This window comes from Coregonus clupeaformis, chromosome 2 (assembly GCF_020615455.1).
Source record: "Coregonus clupeaformis isolate EN_2021a chromosome 2, ASM2061545v1, whole genome shotgun sequence".
NCBI lineage: Eukaryota > Metazoa > Chordata > Actinopteri > Salmoniformes > Salmonidae > Coregonus > Coregonus clupeaformis.
The window spans coordinates 26,035,547-26,057,786 of record NC_059193.1 but is presented as its reverse complement, the minus strand read 5'-3'; the positions used below and the strand labels follow the sequence as shown (position 1 = coordinate 26,057,786).

General features: G+C 44.7%; 1 protein-coding gene across 1 annotated transcript; it reads left to right on the top strand.

Annotated features, from left to right (window-relative positions):
• Positions 1 to 329: 329 nt before the first annotated feature.
• LOC121536618 (adhesion G-protein coupled receptor G4) lies at positions 330 to 20,699 on the top strand. Its single transcript, XM_045225619.1, has 30 exons — positions 330 to 397; positions 2,284 to 2,624; positions 3,951 to 4,149; positions 6,501 to 6,583; positions 6,796 to 7,422; positions 7,677 to 7,774; positions 7,908 to 7,966; positions 8,345 to 8,399; positions 8,676 to 8,716; positions 8,841 to 8,989; positions 9,151 to 9,375; positions 9,500 to 9,607; positions 9,782 to 9,873; positions 9,974 to 10,041; positions 10,161 to 10,194; positions 10,448 to 10,473; positions 10,654 to 10,796; positions 12,634 to 12,763; positions 13,598 to 13,704; positions 13,906 to 14,110; positions 14,251 to 14,416; positions 15,143 to 15,292; positions 15,685 to 15,804; positions 15,863 to 16,051; positions 17,732 to 17,853; positions 18,214 to 18,482; positions 18,833 to 18,938; positions 19,049 to 19,335; positions 19,894 to 19,995; positions 20,112 to 20,699. Exons 1-30 carry the CDS (start codon positions 330 to 332, stop codon positions 20,270 to 20,272), a joined length of 4,530 nt encoding a protein of 1,509 aa, XP_045081554.1. The 3' UTR covers positions 20,273 to 20,699.
• The last annotated feature ends 1,541 nt before the right edge of the window (positions 20,700 to 22,240 follow it).

The following is a 22,240-nucleotide window of genomic DNA, read 5'->3' as shown; positions in this document are numbered from 1 at the left end:
CAAATACTTTTTTCCCTCACTGTATTGGTTGTCATTGGTTGAAGTCATGGCAACATGGGCTCCCGAGCGGCGCAGCGGTCTAAGGTACTGCATCTCAGTGCTTGAGGCATCACTACAGACCCCCTGGTTTGATTCCAGGCTGTATCACAACCGGCCGTGATTGGGAGTCCCATAGGGCGACACACAATTGGCCCAGCGTCGTCCGGGTTTGGCCGGTGTAGGCCGTCATTGTAAATAAGAATTTGTTCTTAACTGACTTGCCTAGTTAAATAAAGGAAAAATAAACAATAAATAAATGTCCCTACCATGTGAGTGGCCACCATAGCGTGATGTATGCTAGCAACGACATGAGGGCGGCGGCATCGGACAGTTGGAGCAGTAGGGTGGAGGTGCGCAGGTACTGGAACAGATCCTGGAACCCATGGAGGTTAGAAAGGACCTCAGCGGGAAACCCAGGGAATAGCCCAGAATCCTCACCCCTCTGTCCCAGCCACGGCCCCCTGAGTCCAGCAGGATAACCCAGCTCCTCCACACTCTGACTTGGGCCAAGACAAGGAGTTCAGTGTCAGTCAATAACTTAAATATTGGTGTCAGTGCAGTGATGGAGAGTTGTTAGTCAACAGTTTGACACATAAATTCAACCTGATTTCAGTTTTTTTAAACATACAGTTGGTTGTATGTTCATATAGAAATCCAACGGCACGAATTGATTGTGTAACAGCATTTAGTGGGCCACAGTAGTGTATTATTTGATCAGGGCAGAGAAAGTTGTATATGTGGCAACGTTCTGAACTGATAACAAAGCAGACACTGGCACATCCTGGTGAGTCACACATCATCTCAGGAAGTCAGGATAGCTGACCACCACCATCATTTATTATCTCTCTTTCTCTCTCTCTCTTATTTCAACGTCATGTTCGACATGGAAGAGCCTGCAGTACCTTGAGCAACTGTGCAGATTTCCAGCAGTTGTTGTTCCATCAACAAATTAGTTAGACTATTATTAGTGTCTGATCTCTCTCTCTCTCTCTCTCTCTCTCTCTCTCTCTCTCTCTCTCTCTCTCTCTCTCTCTCTCTCTCTCTCTCTCTCTCTCTCTCTCTCTCTCTCTCTCTCTTCAATTTCAATTTAAAAGCTTTATTGGCATGGGAAACATATGTTTACATTGCCAAAGCAAGTGAAATAGATAATAAATATTTTTTACAGTAAACATAACACTCACAAAAGTTCCAAAAGAATAAAGACATTTAAAATGTCTCTCTCTCTCATACAGTACATGCAGCACTTCCTCTGGTGTGTGACAGCGTCCTCTCTGCTCCTCCCATGTCTTCACCTCCATGTTGAGGGGAGGCCTTGATGTTGGTGGTGACATTGATGACAAAAGAGGGTACTGGTGGTCTCTCTGAGGGGGGTACTGGTGGACTCACTGAGGGGGTACTGGTGGTCTCTCTGAGGGGGGTACTGGTGGTCTCACTAGAGGGTACTAGTGGTCTCTCTGATGGGGGTACTGGTGTTCTTTCTGAGGGGGGGTACTAGTGTTTTTTCTGAGGGGGGTACTGGTGGTCTCACGAGGGGGTACTGGTGGTCTCTCTGAGGGGGGTACTAGTGGTCTCTCTTCAGTCTCTGTGGTGTTGGAGAGGAGTGTTTTCCGTGGGAAGGCTGTGTCTGCTTCAGAATGTAGGCCTTCAGGCCAATACTTTGGAACCTGCTCTGAATGCCCCACAAAAATCACACATATAATGCACATTTCATTACCACATTTGTGAATACAAAAGAGAAAAATGTGAGATTGAGTACAGTTGTTAGCCATGGTTTGATAGTGAAGGCAAAACTCACTGAATCTCACTGAAGTAGTAGGTAGGTCGAGGAGGCAAGTCACTGAACCAATGAGAGCCATGGAGACTTGGACCGTATACAGCGTCACTAGCTCAACAATACACACATAACCCTCATCTACGCAACTAGTTTTAAGAATGCATGTACTATTACTCAGTGTTCTCTGTAACTCCTTTGGAACTTCTGCTGGAAATAGTGATGGCCAACTCTGAGCAAATGAAATTCTGTTGACTAATTCTCATTCTGAGAATAATCATTTGAATATCAATGGGAGCTACCAGTGGAAAGCTTACGGTGATGTTGTAGTTGTTTGCTAAACAGTATTAATCTGTTGGCTGGTTGTGGACCTTACCTGCTGTGGAGGTGTTTTTCCGGACCTTGCCTGTAACAGGGCATGCACGACAGGTCCACCTCAGGTCCACCTCAGGTCCACCTCATGTCCACGACAGGTCCACCTCAGGTCCACGACAGGTCCACCTCATGTCCACGACAGGTCCACCTCAGGTCCACGACAGGTCCACCTCAGGTCCACGACAGGTCCACCTCAGGTCTACCTCAGGTCCACGACAGGTCCACCTCAGGTCCACGACAGGTCCACCTCATGTCCACGACAGGTCCACCTCAGGTCCACCTCAGGTCCACCTCATGTCCACGACAGGTCCACCTCAGGTCCACGACAGGTCCACCTCAGGTCTACCTCAGGTCCACGACAGGTCCACCTCAGGTCCACGACAGGTCCACCTCAGGTCCACGACAGGTCCACCTCAGGTCCACGACAGGTCCACCTCAGGTCCACCCCAGGAGCTTATAATACCTGACATAAACACCACACATAAACACCACACCTAATGACATACGCAGCATGGCCTATGGGGATGATCATGACAGATCCTAAGTTTCCTTCCTGCTCTCTAAGATTACAGTGGTTTTTGGCTTTGGTTATCTTGAAAGTTAGTGGAGTGAAAAACCATGTGTTTGATGAGTCGATACCATTCCATTTATTCCGTTCCTGCCTTTACTATGAGTCTGTCCTCCCCAATTAAGGTGCCACTAGCCACCTGTGCCCTATAGATATTGGACCCTGGGAGGCAGTTGCCACACTGGGGATTGTTGGTTGGTGAGCACGCTGCCCTCTACTGGCGGTTTAGCAGAATACACAGAGTGCACTGCCAGTAGGGGGCCAACCCAGTCTAGGCACTGAACTGCCCCTCAGCACATGGCACACAGCAGCCCCCCTCTCCCCATCCCCATAGTCCTGGGACAGGAAGCACAGGTGTAGAGCCAGGGGCAGGTAAACAGATACACAGACAGGAAGACAGAGACAGACAGACAGACAGACAGACAGACAGACAGACAGACAGACAGACAGACAGACAGACAGACAGACAGACAGACAGACAGACAGACAGACAGACAGACAGACAGACAGACAGACAGACACACACACACACACACACACACACACACACACACACACACAGTAACTCTATGTGTTAAGTCTGTTAGCTCCCCAGGTCCACAGACAGGACAGTCCACACAACTGCCATTAGAGTGTAGAAACTGGGTCTGATAACAGCTGGGCTCAGACTATGCCAGCACACAGGATGCCGGTGGAGAAACACAATGCATACAAACCCTTTATTGTCATAACTGTATGGTGAAATGACCCCACAACATAACACAGCAGAGCTCTAGGGGTTTCAACTCATGTTTTTTACAAAATGTCACAAATATTCTGTCAATGACAGGTGATTTCATAATGAATTACATTGTAGCCAATTTCGATTATATCCAAAGTCCAGTCTCTATCACACTTACGCCATGTAGGTGGCAGTAATGCACCTTAACGTTGGTCTGCACACTGCCATAAAACACCAAAGAAGAAGAGCCAGTATTAAGAAGAACAACAATAATCATTCTAAATTACCTGTATGCTTCATCCCAGTGTGTTCTCACTCAAACCTTATGGGTCTGTAGAATTCATCCAGCATGTATCGGGAGACTGAGTCAAACTGCCTACTACTCTACATTGCAGACCCACACTCAGCCCAGCAGATGAGAATGAGAGGGGGGCATGCCCCCTTTCCCCTTCAGACCCCTCCCTCTCTCTCAACAGGTAGGCCTGCAGTGGTAGGAAAGCTTCATGGGAATCCCCCCTTCTCCACGCAGCATTACTGCCCTCTCAGGCCAATAGAAGGCAAGGGATCAGTGGGGCTGCTGCTGCCCACCTGGAGCCTACGTCACGGCTGCTCTTCTCAGGTTCCCCCTGGTCTCGACCTGGCTGGGAAGACCTCTCTGGAGGCTGGTTCTATAAGGTCAAGGAGGGGAAGAGCGAGCAGATGAGCTGTGATAGTGGAAGAATATAGCTCTCTGTTTCATACAAAGAAAGCATGTGTATGTGTGTGTGTGCCTCCATGGGTCCTGCTCCTCATGCACTGTATCTCAGATGATATAGAGAAATGGGTGAAAGATGAGGAACTCACTGTGAAACAATTCATAAACGGTCAATTAACGAAACAGAAAAGGCTCAAACATTGAAAAGTGCTGTACCTTGAAGGCAACAGTACACTAAATGCCCACTAGGTGGTGGTGTAAGGCTCAGGGGAGTAAAGCCATTACCTTTATATCAAAAGGTCACTCTCAGGAAAACGAATTCGATTTGTTTGAGGAGTTATCTGAACTGGAAACCTAAATGAGAACACTGCCACCGATGATTGGACAACATTTATGACTAAGGCATACACACACACATAAATTCACGCACACATGTAGTACATGTGGACACATGCACAATCACACACTCTATAGTCTATATATTTCCTCTCATTCTCAGACTAAGCACATCCTGTACCATCATACAGGATTGATTCAACTCTTCTTCTCTCCAATTATAGTAAATAGTCTCCTATTTCAGTTCCTATAGCAGTCGGCATGGTGTTTTCACTTTCAAATTAAGTCATGTCATGTCAGCGGGCTATTAAGAATCTTGAATTTGCATTCAAATTATGTCACTATTATTAGAAAGATTTTCCTAAATATGAACATGAATCTAAATTTGAGAGGGAAACAGCAAAATAATAAGCAACTTTACCGTGACCAAGTATTTCAAATCAAATCACATTTTATTTGTCACATGCTTCATAAAGAACAGGTGTAGATGAACAGTGAAATGCTTACTGACGGGTTTTTTCCAACAATGCAGAGAGAATTGTTTTTGGAGAAATAATAAAAATAATGTAAAAATAAAAATAAAATAAAATAACACAATGAATAAATATAAAAATAATAACACAATAAATAAATAAACAATGATATAACTTGGCTATATATCCAGGGTACCAGTACCAAGTCGATGTGCAAGGGTATGAGGTAATTTAAGTAGATATCAGTGGAGGCTGGTGGAAGGAGCTATAGGAGGACGGGCTCATTGTAATGGCCGGAATGGAATCAATAGAACGGAGTCAAACACCGTTTGATACCGTTCCATTGATTCCATTCCGGCCATTACAATGAGCCCGTCCTCCTATAGCTCCTCCCACCAGCCTCCAATGGTAGATATGTACTTATAGTAGAGCAAAGTGACTAGATAAGTAAGGGATAAACGCAGATGTTGTGTACATTACATAAGGGATGATCAACAAGAGGCTTTGCGTTCTATGGAAAATAATGAACGACTTGGAAGGTGTGTTCCACGATGCGCTAGTGGAGATCAAATTTCAATACTGAAACAATGCTGCACATTTCAGGGAGACAGACAGCAAGGTTATTACAAATCTCCGCTGTGGAAAACCAAATGCTAGTCTAAAAGAAATGGGAGAAAATGTCTAGATGCTCTTTACAGTGTAGATCTAGTATATACATTGCCTGGCTGAGTTGATGAGACAGTGGATTGCAAAATCAGACGGAACAGAGTAAATAGGCATTTTAACATAATAGATTTAGCCAGTGGTAACTTGTGGAATAGACACTGTCTCGAATGCAGTTTTAACCAATCAGGATCCAGGATTAGACCCACCCATTGTATAAGATGTCAAGGCACAAGGCAGTTTCCCAACACCCCTGACTCATTCTCTGGACCTGTCTGTCTGTTAGCTCCATACCAATCAACAGGAATATGTATTATAGTCAGAATATAGTGACAGGACCAAGTAAATCCCCAAAACCATTCACCAAAGCCTTTCACATACATTGGGTAGAATTCTAAGTTGGGTAGAATTTGTATATATATCCATATTTGAAGAGCTAAAGTTGTAGATATCATGATCAGTCTGCCTTCTGTTGCCTTAGTTATGTTTATTGCTCTGTGTCTGATTAATAAGTAAGCCAGGGTACAAAAGGAGAGGGCGTGGAGGTCTTCTTATAGAGAAATACACTAAAGTCTCCCTCATTCACCAAAGAAAATTATCCCAGGAGGTCAACCTTTTCTCTTAACCTTCCATTTGGTGTTATAGACATGTAAGAGACAGTTTTCTTAAACTCTCATTTGCTTGTTTTATCTGGTAAAGGACATTGTTTTTTGGACTGGGGGATGACACAGGCAAGTCATAGTTTTGTTTGCATGTATATTGTACTCTTGTCTGATAACGGTTCTATTTGCAGATAGACTTCACTGTTCCCCTTTTCTGACATGATATTTACATGGAGAGATATTCCTCTTCTGTTTTAGACTGGTGATGGATACTGCCACGAGGCCCTGTTTCATAACCGTGTGTTTGTGGGTACTGGCAACCACCTGTCTTCCAAGTTCCGGTATGGCTGTAAATAAATCAAATCAAATTGTATTGGTCGCATACACATATTTAATAAAGTGATTATGAAGCAATTGTATAAACATTAGTGTAAAAGTAGTATCAATAGAATGCATTATGGCTGAAGACTGAACTCCACTAAAGGAGGTTTTATCCAATTGTCCCCAAAATGTCCAATGTCAGTGTGTGACGTTGGTTCTGTGTCTGTGCCAGGCTCCCCGAGCCCCAGCCTGTGGGGTAAGAAGGCGGTGTTCTTGGGCCGTCCATGTGTGTGGCAGCTGGGTAAGGAGTGTGTAATGCCCCCCCTGGAAGAGCTCAGTGTGTGTGTGCACCTGCGCCGGAAGATTGCGACGGCAGAGTGGACAGGCTTTGTGTACAAGGCGCCTGGCGAGAGACAGGTAGAGCTGGGGCTGGCAGGCCGAGGAGGGCTCCTGGTGGCATGGCTGTTTGGACAGGAGTGGTCCGTACCTGAGGACCTGCCCCTGGAACGCTGGCACAACGTCTGCCTCACCTGGTCCATCAACCCAGAGAGGCTCCGTCTCTACATCAACGGGAGCAGTCGCCTGGACGCCCATGTTAACGCCAGCCTGCCCCGGCGACTGGCCCACAATGGCACCCTGACCCTGGGGGTGTCCCATAACATAGTGGATGGGGTGATGGAGTTTGAGGATGGGAAGAACTTCCTGGGGGACATCAGCCTGTTCAGGATGTGGGGGCGGGAGCAGACGGCTGAGGAGCTGAGGGCCCATAGCTGTGCCGATGGGAACGTGGTGAGCTGGGACACCCGCGACTGGGACTACCAGACCTGCCTACTTGAAGATGACTTTAGCCTCCAGTGTGGTTAGCTTCCGTACTTATTGTGTTCTACTATATTCTATTGCGGGTCCTATTTTGAGTCCTATTGAGAAAGGCAGCCCTGGGCACCATTCTATTCTATTCAAAGGGCCCCATTGAACAAATATACAGTAAAGGTTCTTTGAGTAGGTAAGGAGATTTCATCCTCATGATATAATGTGTGAGGGAATATCTGTGCTTTGTATAATGGAATATCTAATTAACGCCCTGTCTTGGATTGTCTCTGGCACCTTTCTCAGCATGGTCAATGTTCAAAATCAAAATGAAGGTCATCATAGCACAACGGCACCCTCTTGACAAGCCTGTAAATTCACCAGAGGAGATCATACGCAAATGGGTACGAAGAATATGATAAAGGATTGCTTTTTCAATTACATAAAGTTGCCATGATATCAGCATTGTTCAGTCTTCAAGCAAACAATCCCAGTTGAATATGAACCCTATTTGTCTCTTTTATCATTTTCCATCAGCTGGAGACCATATTTCCTGGGAGCATTTCTGTGCGTGACATCTTGGTGTCATCTCCAAGGTAGTTTCATTTGTCAATTGAACGGAATTGTCCATTGGAATATAATGTACAGCATTGCTTGAATGGGGTGTGTGTGTGTATGTGTGTGCGTGAATACGTGCGTACGTGTGTGCAAGTGTGCATGTATGTTTGTGGGTGCTTGTATGTTTGTGGGTGCTTGTATGTGCGTGTGTGCGTGCACTATCATAGAGAAACCATATCTATATGAGAAACCAACCTGAAGAGGAACACTGTTTAGACTTTCAACTTGTGTGAGTTTAGATTATGTGTGTGTGTGTGTGTGTGTGTGTTTTGAAGCAACCTAGAACATTGAAATGAACAATGTGTGGACACATGTCCCTTAGCCTAATCTCTAGTGCTATCTCTGTTCCCACACAGCCGGGTCTGCCAAGTGGGCAATAATCCTATTGTGCGAGACACAGAGAAAACTCAGGTACGTCACTATCCAGTGCCTCAATTTGATTTTCCATAATGAAGACTGCAATATCCTCAGAGAAGCACCGTGCTGATAGGGACAGCACTGAAGGGCTCTCCAGATAACAATGTTATTCAATAGGACAGACAGGAAACTGTCAGACAGGCTTTCATGGTAAACCCTGTTGTCAGGTCACGGACGAGGGGAAATGTAAACTCATGAACACATAGGAGCCTTGTAATTAAGAGATCTTACAAGTTAGAACTAAAATCATAAATATGTGTTTGTTTACAGGAATCAAGAAAAATTGAGTTCAACTCAACTTCTGACAAGTGGTACGAGGAAAATGTATAAGTAATCTTCCTCAGGAAACTAGTATGCCAGCATGAGGATGCATAATGGACATTATAGTTTCTGGTCTGATGTTGTGTTGCTTCACTGTAGTGTCTCTCTCCACAGTGTCAGCTGTCTGGTCTATGTGAGTGTTAGTCCTGAGACTGATGTTGGAGTGGCCCAGGCTGAGATCTTTGGAAAGCTGAGTCTAGCCTTCAACTCTAGCCAAGTCACCCTTATCGCAGACCCCAGCAGCCTCAGTGTACGCCCCATAGGTGGGTACACACACACACACACACACAAACTCACACATACATATTCACACAAATACAAATAGCATGCCCACACATGCACATGGACGCAAATGGAATGCACATTCAAATCTTTGCACGCTGTTATGCACACCGTTGTGTAATATCTCACTCGTTCTTCACAGGGGCTTTCCCCAACGCGACAGCTTCTCCTCCCACTGTCACCAACACCACTGCTGGTTCACCAACCAGCACCACTGCTGGCTCACCAACCAGCACCACTGCTGGCTCACCAACCAGCACCACCGTTGCTTCACCAACCAGCACCACTGCTGGCTCACCAACCAGCACCAATGTTGGCTCACCAACCAGCACCACTGCTGGCTCACCAACCAGCACCACTGCATCAGGTGACACAGTTCTTGCATAAAATAGAAATGCTGAAGTGCTATGCACTATGGAGGACCTGAAATTGGCTTCCATTACATTTTCACCAATCTATTCTAAAGAAGCTGGTTTGTTTCTTGTCTGTAGACCCTGTAACCCCTACAGAGACACAGCAACCATCCATTGGAGTGCCTGCAGATCCCACTGGCCTGTCTACAACCAGAGAATCTTTAGACTTCAACTCCACAGGACCAGGTCAGCCAATAAGACACATTTGATTACAGTCTGCTAACGCTACAAATAAGCTTAATCTTCATCGAAAAATATCACTGGCTTTGAATTATTAATTTTTTCATGTGTGTAAAATCTAGGTTGAGAGATGAAGGCTGTTCAAATGTACAATAATTTCCACTGTTATGCTGTGATTAGGCATTGCATCCACCTTCTACAGAGTTCATATGAAACTGAATATGACAACTACTGTAACTCGCAACGACCCAGGGGAGACCATTCAGAAGTGGGTAAGAAACACAACAGCATTGGCACTGGAGGATGATAAACGTACAATAACATTCTCTTCAGCCTAACGGTTGATACAGCGTATTTTTGTCTGGGTTACAGGTTCAGAGAAAGCTTGGGAAAGCCAAGATGAACGTGTTAAATTTCAAAATGTTAAACTCGACTTATAAGTAAGTCCGGGCATTACCTACATTATGACATGTTGCGTAGCATAGCAAAAACAAGACTCTGAGGTGTGCCTTTTATAGGTGGCTTATGTACAGTATTGTTCCATGTGTTTTTGTTGTAGAGTCAATGATCATAAAAAGACTGGACTGGAGATGGTGAGTATGTTTTTTGATTTTGGCATGTATCAACAATGGAAATTGATTTAGGGTGTAATTACATTTAATCATAATCACTGCAGTAAGGAACCAGCTATACTATTGCGAAAATTAATTAGCATAATCTTTATTACCACACTGTAAGTATATAACTTTCAATATGAGTAAACAAATGATTGCCTACTAGCCATGAATTGTGTTTGTCTAAGTAAGATGTATAGTGAATATTTAATTGTGGTGTCTTCTGTGTTAGACTGCTGAGCTGAGACATGACAAAGGGTAAGAGATGACAATTTTGTCATTATTTCTTATGTAGTCTTCATAGATATTGATACCAACATGTTTTGTTTTTTCCCCAACTTGTTTTAGTATGCTGTTGACATTACAGTAACCATTTGTTTACTGCATCTGGTAGTTGCCAGGTTGGTTTTGGGTTTTCATCCTCCATTTTGTCTGTAGGTTTAGATGTACCTTCCAGGTTGAGGATACTGACGCACGGAACGTCACAACCACTCAAACACTCATCACTGACCTTCTGTCTGTGAACCATGTTGATGAAGAGATCCAGGTAGACCGCAGAGACGTCCACATCTCACATATAGGTACAGTATGGCTAACCTTTAACCTTTCCTCCATCTGTATTCGATTTGCTGATCTACAGTACCAGTCAAAAGTTTGGACACACCTACTCTTTATATATCTACATTGTAGAATAATAGTGAAGACATCAAAACTATGAAATAACACATATGGAATCATGTAGTAACCAAAAAAGTGTTAAACATATATTTTAGATTTTAGATTCTTCAAAGTAGCCACCCTTTACCTTGATGACAGCTTTGCACACTCTTGATATTCTCTCAACCAGCTTCACCTGGAATGCTTTTCCAACAGTCTTGAAGGAGTTCCCACATATGCTGATCACTTGTTGGCTGCTTTTCCTTCACTCTGCGGTCCAACTCATCCAAAACCATCTCAATTAGGTTGACGTCGGGTGATTTTGGAGGCCAGGTCATCTGATGCACCACTCCATCACTCTCCTTCTTGGTCAAATTGCCCTTACACAGCCTGGAGGTGTGTTGGGTCATTGTCCTGTTGAAAAACAAATGATAGTCCCACTAAGCTCAAACAAGATGGGATGGCACATCGCTGCAGAATGCTGTGGTAGCCATGCTGGTTAAGTGTGCCTTGAATTCTAAATAAATCACAGACTGTGTCACCAGCAAAGCACCCCCACACCATAACACCTCCTCCTCCATGGTTCACGGTGGGAACCACACATGCAGAGATCATCTGTTCACCTACTCTGCGTCTCACAAAGACACGGCGGTTGGAACCAAAAATCTCAAATTTGGACTCATCAGACCAAAGGACAGATTTCCACCGGTCTAATGTCCATCGCTCATGTTGCTTGGCCCAAGCAAGTCTCTTCTTCTTATTGGTGTCCTTTAGTAGTGGTTTCTTTGCAGCAATTCGACCATGAAGGACTGATTCACGCAGTCTCCCTGATTCACGCAGTCTCCTCTGAACAGTTGATGTTGAGATGTGTCTGTTACTTGAACTCTGTGAAGCATTTATTTGGGCTGCAATCTGAGGTGCAGTTAACTCTAATGAACTTATCCTCTGCAGCAGAGGTAACTCTGGGTCTTCCTTTCCTGTGGCGGTCCTCATGAGAGCCAGTTTCATCATAGCGCTTGATGGTTTTTGCAACTGCATTTGAAGAAACTTGAAATTCTTGAAATGTTCCTGATTCACTGACCTTCATGTCTTAAAGTAATGATGGACTGTTGTTTCTCTTTGCTTATTTGAGCTGTTCTTGCCATAATATGGACTTGATCTTTTACCAAATAGGGCTATCTTCTGTATACCACCCCTACCTTTTCACAACACAACTGATTGGCTCAAACACATTAAGAAGGAAAGAAATTCCACAAATTAACTTTTAACAAGGCACACCTGTTAATTGAAATGCATTCCAGGTGACTACCCCATGAAGCTGGTTGAGAGAATGCCAAGAGTGTGCAAAGCTGTCATCAAGGCAAAGGGGTGGCTACTTTGAAGAATCTCAAATATAAATATATTTTGATTTGTTTAACACTTTTTTGGTTACTACATGATTCCATATGAGTTATTTTATAGATTTGATGTCTTCACTATTATTCTACAATGTAGGAAATAGTAAAAATAAAGAAAAACCCTTGAATGAGTAGGTGTGTCCAAACTTTTGACTGGTACTGTATATTAGACTTGATAAGTGAATGAATGGTGTCCACCCTACTGCTGTCACCAATCATACTTTCTCAGATCAGACCGTACTTTAAGAAGGGAGGCAGAAAGAAAGAAAGAGAGAAAGAGAGAAAAAGAGAAAGAAAGAAAGAAAGAAAGAAAGAAAGGAGGAAGGAAGGTGCCTGACTTATTAACCTCCTTTCCCCTCTCCAGATCCAGGGAGCTGTCCTGAGGACACCCATGAGAGTTTCCGGGGAGTGTATATATGGCCAATCACAGAGGCCCAGATGACAGAAACTATGATCTGTGAGAAGAACCATGGATCAAGGGCTTCCAGGAAATGGTGAAAGGCCCAGCTAACGTTACATTTGCAACAATGAGTCAGAAAATCTCAAGGCTGTATTGATGATGGTGGGAGTACCATAAATTGTGGTTTATATACGTAGATACTGTGAAGTAAAATGATGTGCATTATATTCCATGGTACAGTAGATCTTGTTAAGCTTTATTCAAACAAACAGTTCCTTGCTGAATCATCTTAGCCCTATTCATCTTTCTGAGGATTCAGAATATGACTTCTTAGAATGATGATGATAGTCACCTTTTTACCTGTTCGACACCAGAGCTGTGACTACAGTCAGAGCTAAAATCATATTTCTATGGGTAAAATCACCTGTTGCCATAGAGACGGCTCAGTGAAGCGATCCTTCAAATGTCTACTATACACACGCTCTTACCTATGTGCACACAATCACTCAGTCATAGAGATGACACTGGTGGATCTCTCAGTGCAAGCAATCAAAGCAAGAATCAATTTCCTTCAATTGAATTGGGTGAACGGAACGCCTCTGCTGTCAGAGTGAAACATTGTCCTAGTGTGTGTTATGCAAGCAGTGATATATTGTGCCAATGTTTATGAAGCATCCCACAGGAAGGTTTACTGAAGGTAAAGGGAAAGAAAAGGATCATCACCTATAATTGAAGGAAAGCCCTTTGACTTACGTTTCCCATGATGCCTCCTTGGCCCACCCTCCTCTCTGAAACGTCAAGATCTTTGTGCAATTATGCAAAATAGTAACAAATTGGTTATTGACTACAGATCAGAACAAGACAAGACTGGTCCTCTCGTCTTCTGCTCATTTCACCTTCATCTCTTTTTTCTCCTTCTTCACTTTAGTGAGTTGGATGGAGTGACTGAGAAAGCCAAATGGGCTAAGCCAAACCTGAAGGCATGCAAGCTGGTGATCACCATCTCTGATCTGGATAAAGTCACTGTCACAGCAAGTAAGTGCCTTGTGCAGTCTAAATACCAGTGACTAGGTTCTGGTGAAATAACAGTCATTTGTTATGTATTGTACTGTAGCTACGGCATGCATGTTCTTCCCTAGCCTATTGATTTCCCTGTGTTTTTCAGTAGTATTATATTGAAATATTACAAAGTGCAGTGTGTTACATAACATTGGACTTAGTGTCATTTCCTCCCAGACAACTCAGCAGATGTGGTGGACATGATTAAGGACCTCCTGGGTGACGAGGGGGACCTGAGTGACTCCCAGCTGGCCACCGTGGTCCAGAAGCTGGATGAGGTTCTGGGGGTCAGCACGGTGACCCCTCAGCTCGGCGGGGATATCGTCAACATCATCGCTGACATCCTGGGGTCCAATTCTGACCTGTCAGCGGTCGCCAACGAGTAAGGGGAAGGGGCAATGGGGAGAGGGAATATGGTTGTAATATTTCCTCATTTTCTGATGTCACCTGTTTATTTTCTTCCTCCTCTGCTGTCTTTTATGACAAATCTGTCACTCACATTTTCCATCATGTTCCCAACAGCATTCTGGGTATCACAGACAGCGTTGGGGACCAGATGGATTTCCCTGAGGAGTTACTAAATGTGACGGTCCCTTCCCTGGCTCTCTCCATGATCAACGTAGATCCAGTCCAGTTCCAGGGCCTCACGTTTGGTGTGTCCTCGTTTTCGACTGGCCTGGTTCCAGAGGTAAAATTGTAATAAGACCCAATTGTTTGGTCAAGCACATTCTGGATTTGACTGGCAGACAGTGAGTATCACAACTCAGAAATACAGTGTCTATGCTCCAGCAGTGCAGTCAAATACCTGTCTTGTCAAAATGTCAATATAAATGTCCTGTTCTTTTTTGCTCCCTGTGACATACTGAGCTCTTCCTTACTGAAAATCAATGACATGATTGACTGGACTGTTTTTATTCCATTCAAATGAAGGCATGTCCTTAAGTGAACAGAGAAATGTAGGACACATGCAGATGTTATTGGGAAAAAGGAAAAGGTTTCTTGGAGCGATCCTAGCCTCTACAGGTGTAGAATCTTTAATTTGAGCCAGTTTGCTACAGCAGAAAAATTATCCTGCAGCTACAGGAAATGTGAATTATTATGTGGACATTACAAGTTGTACATGTCCTGCATTGCAGGAAAGCTCTCCTGGAACAGGGTGATCAAAATAAGATCCTAAATCTGTAGCATTCATTTCAACTGTGCCGAAACAACGAATAGTAATGAAACTATGACGATTTACAGGAACAAGAACATTGCTTTACAAGAACATTGTTTATTCCAACACGTGTCCAGTGTCACTGTGATGCAATGAACAAGGACCTTTAGTTCCATGATGAAATAGAGTTATATTTGTCGACTTCAATAAGTCATTGTACATACGTTTAGATTATTTGTACACCTCTTTCTGTTGTAGATCTTTGTCAACCAGATATTCCTGAGTCAGCCTTGCGACGGCACAGTCGCATCCATCTCCCTTCCACAGGCCCTTCACAACTTCTTCCCCCAGGGAAACAAAAAAAAGAGAGTTCAGTTCCACTTCTATGGCATACAGGAGCTTTTCAAGGTACCTGGTTAAGAATGGCTTGATGTCGTCAACATTTGAGGTGCATCATGATTTTTGGTTAATTATTAATTAATAACCTTTTACTTCAGTGGGCTAAATCAGGGTCGCGCAGAGTGATTCTTGGTAGTCTTAAACAAATCTACTTTGAATCAAAAGTATATACCTCACACACGGTTATGGGCTTAAAAAATAAAATAATGTACCATGTCAGATATAGAATTGAAATGTATTCAATTTTGAGTTTGCATCCCAATATTACACTTTATATACATCACAGAAGACTGAAATATAACAAAACTGTTTGACATAGAAACAGAGGTTTTCTTATTTAGAAGGAAAGCTTGTAGCAAATGTACAGTAATTCAGTGTTAAAGTTTTATGATCATTCACAGGACCCAGCAACCAATTGGACGCTGAATAGTTACGTGGTGTCTGCCAGTGTCAACAACAGCAATGTCAGCAACCTCAGGGATCCCGTGGTGGTGACACTTAGTCACCTCAAGCCTAAAGAGGTGAGGAATGAAAAATAGCTTCATCTTACCACTGAGCGTAGTGATGTTTCCGCTTTAGAGCCTGACTAGCTGCACCCTTTGCTTCCCCAACAGAAAAATCAACAAGGTGGAGTGTGTCTATTGGGACTTCCAGAAGAACAATGGGAGCGGTGGATGGGACAGCAACGGCTGTGAGACACTTCCAAGTATCTCCGCTTATCAGACCACCTGCCACTGCTACCACCTGACCCATTTTGGCGTACTCTTGGTGAGTCACCTTTATTGTAGACTGAGGGAAACAAAAGACATCAGTGCAGTGCATCTGGACTAATATACACTGCTCAAAAAAATAAAGGGAACACTTAAACAACACAATGTAACTCCAAGTCAATCACACTTCTGTGAAATCAAACTGTCCACTTAGGAAGCAACACTGATTGACAATACATTTCACATGCTGTTGTGCAAATGGAATAGACAACAGGTGGAAATTATAGGCAATTAGCAAGACACCCCCCAATAAAGGACTGGTTTTGCAGGTGGTGACCACAGACCACTTCTCAGTTCCTATGCTTCCTGGCTGATGTTTTGGTCACTTTTGAATGCTGGCGGCGCTTTCACTCTAGTGGTAGCATGAGACGGAGTCTACAACCCACACAAGTGGCTCAGGTAGTGCAGCTCATCCAGGATGGCACATCAATGCGAACTGTGGCAAGAAGGTTTGCTGTGTCTGTCAGCGTAGTGTCCAGAGCATGGAGGCGCTACCAGGAGACAGGCCAGTACATCAGGAGACGTGGAGGAGGCCGTAGGAGGGCAACAACCCAGCAGCAGGACTGCTACCTCCGCCTTTGTGCAAGGAGGAGCAGGAGGAGCACTGCCAGAGCCCTGCAAAATGACCTCCAGCAGGCCACAAATGTGCATGTGTCTGCTCAAACGGTCAGAAACAGACTCCATGAGGGTGGTATGAGGGCCCGACGTCCACAGGTGGGGGTTGTACTTACAGCCCAACACCATGCAGGACGTTTGGCATTTGCCAGAGAACACCAAGATTGGCAAATTCGCCACTGGCGCCCTGTGCTCTTCACAGATGAAAGCAGGTTCACACTGAGCACGTGACAGACGTGACAGAGTCTGGAGACACCGTGGAGAACGTTCCACATCCTCCAGCATGACCGGTTTGGCGGTGGGTCAGTCATGGTGTGGGGTGGCATTTCTTTGGGGGGCCGCACAGCCCTCCATGTGCTCGCCAGAGGTAGCCTGACTGCCATTAGGTACCGAGATGAGATCCTCAGACCCCTTGTGAGACCATATGCTGGTGCGGTTGGCCCTGGGTTCCTTCTAATGCAAGACAATGCTAGACCTCATGTGGCTGGAGTGTGTCAGCAGTTCCTGCAAGAGGAAGGCATTGATGCTATGGACTGGCCCGCCCGTTCCACAGACCTGAATCCAATTGAGCACATCTGGGACATCATGTCTCGCTCCATCCACCAACGCCACGTTGCACCACAGACTGTCCAGGAGTTGGCAGATGCTTTAGTCCAGGTCTGGGAGGAGATCCCTCAGGAGACCATCCGCCACCTCATCAGGAGCATGCCCAGGCGTTGTAGGGAGGTCATACAGGCACGTGGAGGCCACACACCCTACTGAGCCTCATTTTGACTTGTTTTAAGGACATTACATCAAAGTTGGATCAGCCTGTAGTGTGGTTTTCCACTTAAATTTTGAGGGTGACTCCAAATCCAGACCTCCATGGGTTGATACATTTGATTTCCATTGATAATTTTTGCGTGATTTTGTTGTCAGCACATTCAACTATGTAAAGAAAAAAGTATTTAATAAGATTATTTCATTCATTCAGATCTAGGATGTGTTATTTTAGTGTTCCCTTTATTTTTTTGAGCAGTGTATTAGGCTCCTATTGACATTTGACCTCTGTGGTGTTCTACAGGATGTGTCCAGGACTCCTATCAGTGAGGCTGACCAGGAGATCCTGACTATCATCTCCTATCTGGGCTGTGGTGTGTCCTCCATCTTTCTGGGCATCAGCCTGCTCACCTACGTGGTCTTTGAGTAAGTCAGCCTCCAGACAGATAGTACAGATAGACAAGCAGGCAGATTAATGGATGGGACACACAGGGCAGACTAGTTGTTGATATGACTACAGACTATGTTCTTTCTCTCTCTTTCTCTCGCTCTTTTATCTCTCTTTATCTCTCTTTCTCTCTCTCGCTCCTCTCTCTCCTCTCTTTTATCTCTCTCTCTCTCTCTCTCTCTCTCTCTCTCTCTCTCTCTCTCTCTCTCTCTCTCTCTCTCTCTCTCTCTCTCTCTCTCTCTCTCTCTCTCTCTCTCTCTCTCGCGCTCCTCTCTCTCTCTTTCTCTCGCCTCTCGCCTCTCTCTCGCTCCCTCTCTCTCCTTTCCACTCCGTCACAGGAAGCTGCGTAGCGACTACCCTTCTAAAATCCTCATCAACCTCTCTGTGGCTCTGCTGTGCCTCAACCTAGTCTTCCTGCTGGACTCCTGGCTGTCCTCCTTCGGTAGCTACGGTCTCTGCATCACCACGGCAGCCACGCTGCACTACTTCCTGTTAGCCTCATTCACCTGGATGGGCCTGGAGGCCGTCCACATGTACTTTGCTCTGGTCAAGGTCTTCAACGTCTACGTCCCTTTCTACATCCAGAAGTTCTGCGCCATCGGCTGGGGTAAGCCAAGGCAGTCTGAGGCAAATAAGGACACTTGTATTAAAATCTTGAAGAGTAAGAATTGTATGACTACAATTGTCTTTTTTTATTTGCTTATGTCGGATTGACATTGAAATTTGTGTTGAGAGCATTGCGTCGAGATTGTGTAATCTACCCCAAAGAGTTGCTTGAATATAGAAAAAAACGATCAATCAATTCAAGGTAAATTACAGTGATTTAATTTCCTTTTGAGTGCTTTTGTGTTGTAGTCAGTGATTGAAACTTTTACACAGGCCCTGATCTAACAGGTTAGATGAACCTGTTTGATGAGGTAATAGAATGAACAAGTAAAGTTATCTGTCTCCACACAGGCATTCCTCTGTTGATAGTCAGCCTGGTCCTGGCCATAGAGAAGGATGCCTATGGCAGTGTTCTATCTGAGGCCTCCCTTGACTCTCTACAGGGCTCTGAGCCATTGTGAGTATGCTGCATGGCCAGTTGACCAGTGTTACTGATACATGTTATTGATAGGGGTGGGTGGCAGTTCATCACATCCATGTTATTAATCATCTCTCCCCCCTTCTCAGCTGTTGGATCCAGAGTAATGTTTTCTTCTACGTCACGGTCGTGGCGTTCGTACTGCTGGTCCTGGTTTTTAACGTGGTCGTGTTCATTGTGGTGCTGGTCCAAATCCGCCACATGCAGACCAATAAGCCTGCAGCAACAGGAAACAAGCGCTGTGCCATGCATGATTTGAGAGCGGTGGCCAGTCTCACCTTCCTATTGGGTCTCACCTGGCCAATAGCCTTCTTTACCTGGGGACCAGCCAGGGTACCTATGCTCTACCTCTTCTCTGTCCTCAACAGTCTGCAAGGTACGAGGACCGATATACTGGTGTCTATTGTACAATAAGGTATGGGAGAGAGAGAGAGAGAGAGAGAGAGAGAGAGAGAGAGAGAGAGAGAGAGAGAGAGAGAGAGAGAGCGAGATATATATATATATATATATATATAGAGAGAGAGAGAGAGAGAGAGAGAGAGAGAGAGAGAGAGAGAGAGAGAGAGAGAGAGAGAGAGAGAGAGAGAGAGAGAGAGAGAGAGAGAGAGAGAGAGATAGATAGATAGATAGATAGATAGATAGATAGATAGATAGATAGATAGATAGATAGATAGATAGATAGATAGATAGATAGATAGATAGATAGATAGATAGATAGATAGATAGATAGATAGATAGATAGATAGATAGATAGATAGATAGATAGATAGATAGATAGAGAGAGAGAGATAGAGAGAGAGATATATATATAGAGAGAGATAGAGAGAGATAGAGCGAGAGAGAGAGAGATAGAGAGAGGGGGGCAGGCAGGCAGGCAGAGAGAGAGAGATAGAAAGAGAGAAGCCCCATTATCTCCTCTCCGTCTGTGTTTCAGGGTTCTTTATCTTTGTCTTCCACTGCCTGATGAAAGAGAATGTGAGGAAGCAATGGAGGATCCACCTGTGCTGTGGCCGATTCAGGCTCAGTGACTACTCCGGTACAGTAGAGGGACCTCCAAGCAGTCTGTCTGCTAAGTGACTAAAATGTAAATGTGAATATGGTTCATAGAGAGTGTTCCTGAAGTTGCTTCATTTGATCTTTGACCCTGTTTAGATTGGAGCCGCTCCATGACGATGGGCAGCAAGACCAAGCAGAACCAGCTGGTGCACCGCTCTCCGTCTGTCAAGTCTGTCAACACCTCCTCTAGGAAGATCTCTGATGACTCCACTACAGCTAGCTGTAGCTCTGGCACCCCCTACCAACAGGGGGCCTAGTCTACTGTAGCTCCACCATGGGGCCTAGTCTAGCTCCACCAGGGAGCCTAGCTCCACCAGGGGGCCTAGCTTACCAGGGGACCTAGCCTAGCTCCACCAGGGGGCCTAGCCTAGCTCCACTAGGGAGCCTAGCTCCACCAGGGGGCCTAGCCTGGCTCCATTAGGGGGCCTAGCCTGGCTCACAGCACAGGAACATTGAACTTTATACAAAATGTGCTATTATATCCCTCACCTGAAACAATGGGAAAAGCTTGAGCTCAGGACACCATAGCAGACACCTGAGTTCAGTCCATTCTGAATTACACTTATCAAATGGCTACCCAGACTTGCATCCCCCACTCTCTTTTTCGCTGCTACTACTCTCTGTTTATTATCTATGCATAGTCACTTTAATAACTCTACCTACATGTATATATTACCTCAATTATCTCAACTAACTTGTGCCCCCACACATTGACTCGGTATCGGTACCCCCTGTATATAGCCTCGCTATTGTTATTTTACTGCTGTTCTTTAATTATTTGTTACTTTTATTTCTTATAATTTCTTTGTTGTTGGTATTCTTTCTTAAAATTGCATTGTTGGTTAAGGGTTTGTAAGTAAGCATTTCACTGTAAGGTCTACACCTGTTGTATTCGGCGCATGTGACAAATACAATTTGATTTGATTTGATTTGATCATTGCAGGTTTGGCGAGATAGTGTTATCATGGCTTTAAGCACCTTGTTCCTGTAACTTCATCCCGGTGTCCAAAGGGCTTCTGGGGAAGAAAACCCACACACCTTTACATGGCCTACATTTCCACTGTCTCCTTCACCTGCTCCTTAATTCATTTTGATGATCTGGGAGGGGACTGTCCCTGCTAAGAATGCAGAAACTATGCATGCATAGCTGACTACTAAGTCGCTACATTTAAACAGTCGAGACAAGACCTGATCACACCCCCATTAACAGTTTGCCATCATGCACATGAACACATTAGTCCTAAGTGCTCTATGCATGCACCAGACCCTATGTCCATTCTATTAATGCTAATTCTATGTCTTCATATGTCTTCCAAATTCATGACGTCTCACCAGTGAGGGGTTCAGTTGGTCTGCCGAGGCGGAGGTGGGCAGGGTGGCGCTCTTCTGCCAGTCGATGCTGCGGCTGCGCAGGGGTCCTCGCTGCATTGGGTTCAGGGGGCTGGCCGAGGCTGAGCGAGGACACAGGTGACACTCTGGTAAAGGACACAGTCATCACAGCGCAGGGAAACCAGCCAATGGGAACGAGGGTAGAAGCAGCCGAGTTGGGTGAGCAAAGCAGAGGCATGGGGAAAAAGAGAGAGATGGAGAGAAAAAGAGAGAGAGTAGAAAGAGAGGAAGATGATGGTTCGGGGGATAAGAGCACAAAACACAACCTAGTGTTAGATTATGGTAACACACGGTTGGTTGTTGAAGCATGGCAGGGCTGGAGGGTGGAGCCAGAGAGAGGCAGGGACAGACTGATGGACTGGCATCCCCTGATTGGTGCCAAAGCTCCGGTGCTGCACATAGCAAAACACATTGACACACCACAGCAATGAGCACACCCCCACATCAGACACTGAACACAGGTCACACACAACCCACCACCGTCACAAAATCATCACACCAATGCAGCATATGCTGGCAGCGCTCACATACACACATTAGTCTAGAAACACCCCAAACCATCACAATCCAATAGCAACACTCAAGCATGCTGGAGGAGGGCTTAATTGCTAGTACTCATTCATGGTGATGGGGGGGAATGTTGGGATATAATCTTTTACGATATATATTGCAATATTCTTTTTGACAATATCACAACATTATTTTTGCTCTAGTCGACTGTATCAAAACTCCAGTATTTTTCCTTCATATCTTGTTCTCAGTCTTCTTTTTAAATAGGGAGCCAATTTGTTTTCAGCACTTTTATACATACAGTGGGGAAAAAAAGTATTTAGTCA

Bases quoted from the DNA above. Each gene is read 5' to 3' on its own strand.
- LOC121536618 (XM_045225619.1), top strand. From the start codon at position 330: ATGTATGCTAGCAACGACATGAGGGCGGCGGCATCGGACAGTTGGAGC. The intron at 10,042-10,160 runs GTAAGTCCGGGC...TTTTTGTTGTAG, and splicing joins ATGTTAAACTCGACTTATAA to AGTCAATGATCATAAAAAGA. The intron at 10,797-12,633 runs GTACAGTATGGC...TCCCCTCTCCAG, and splicing joins CGTCCACATCTCACATATAG to ATCCAGGGAGCTGTCCTGAG.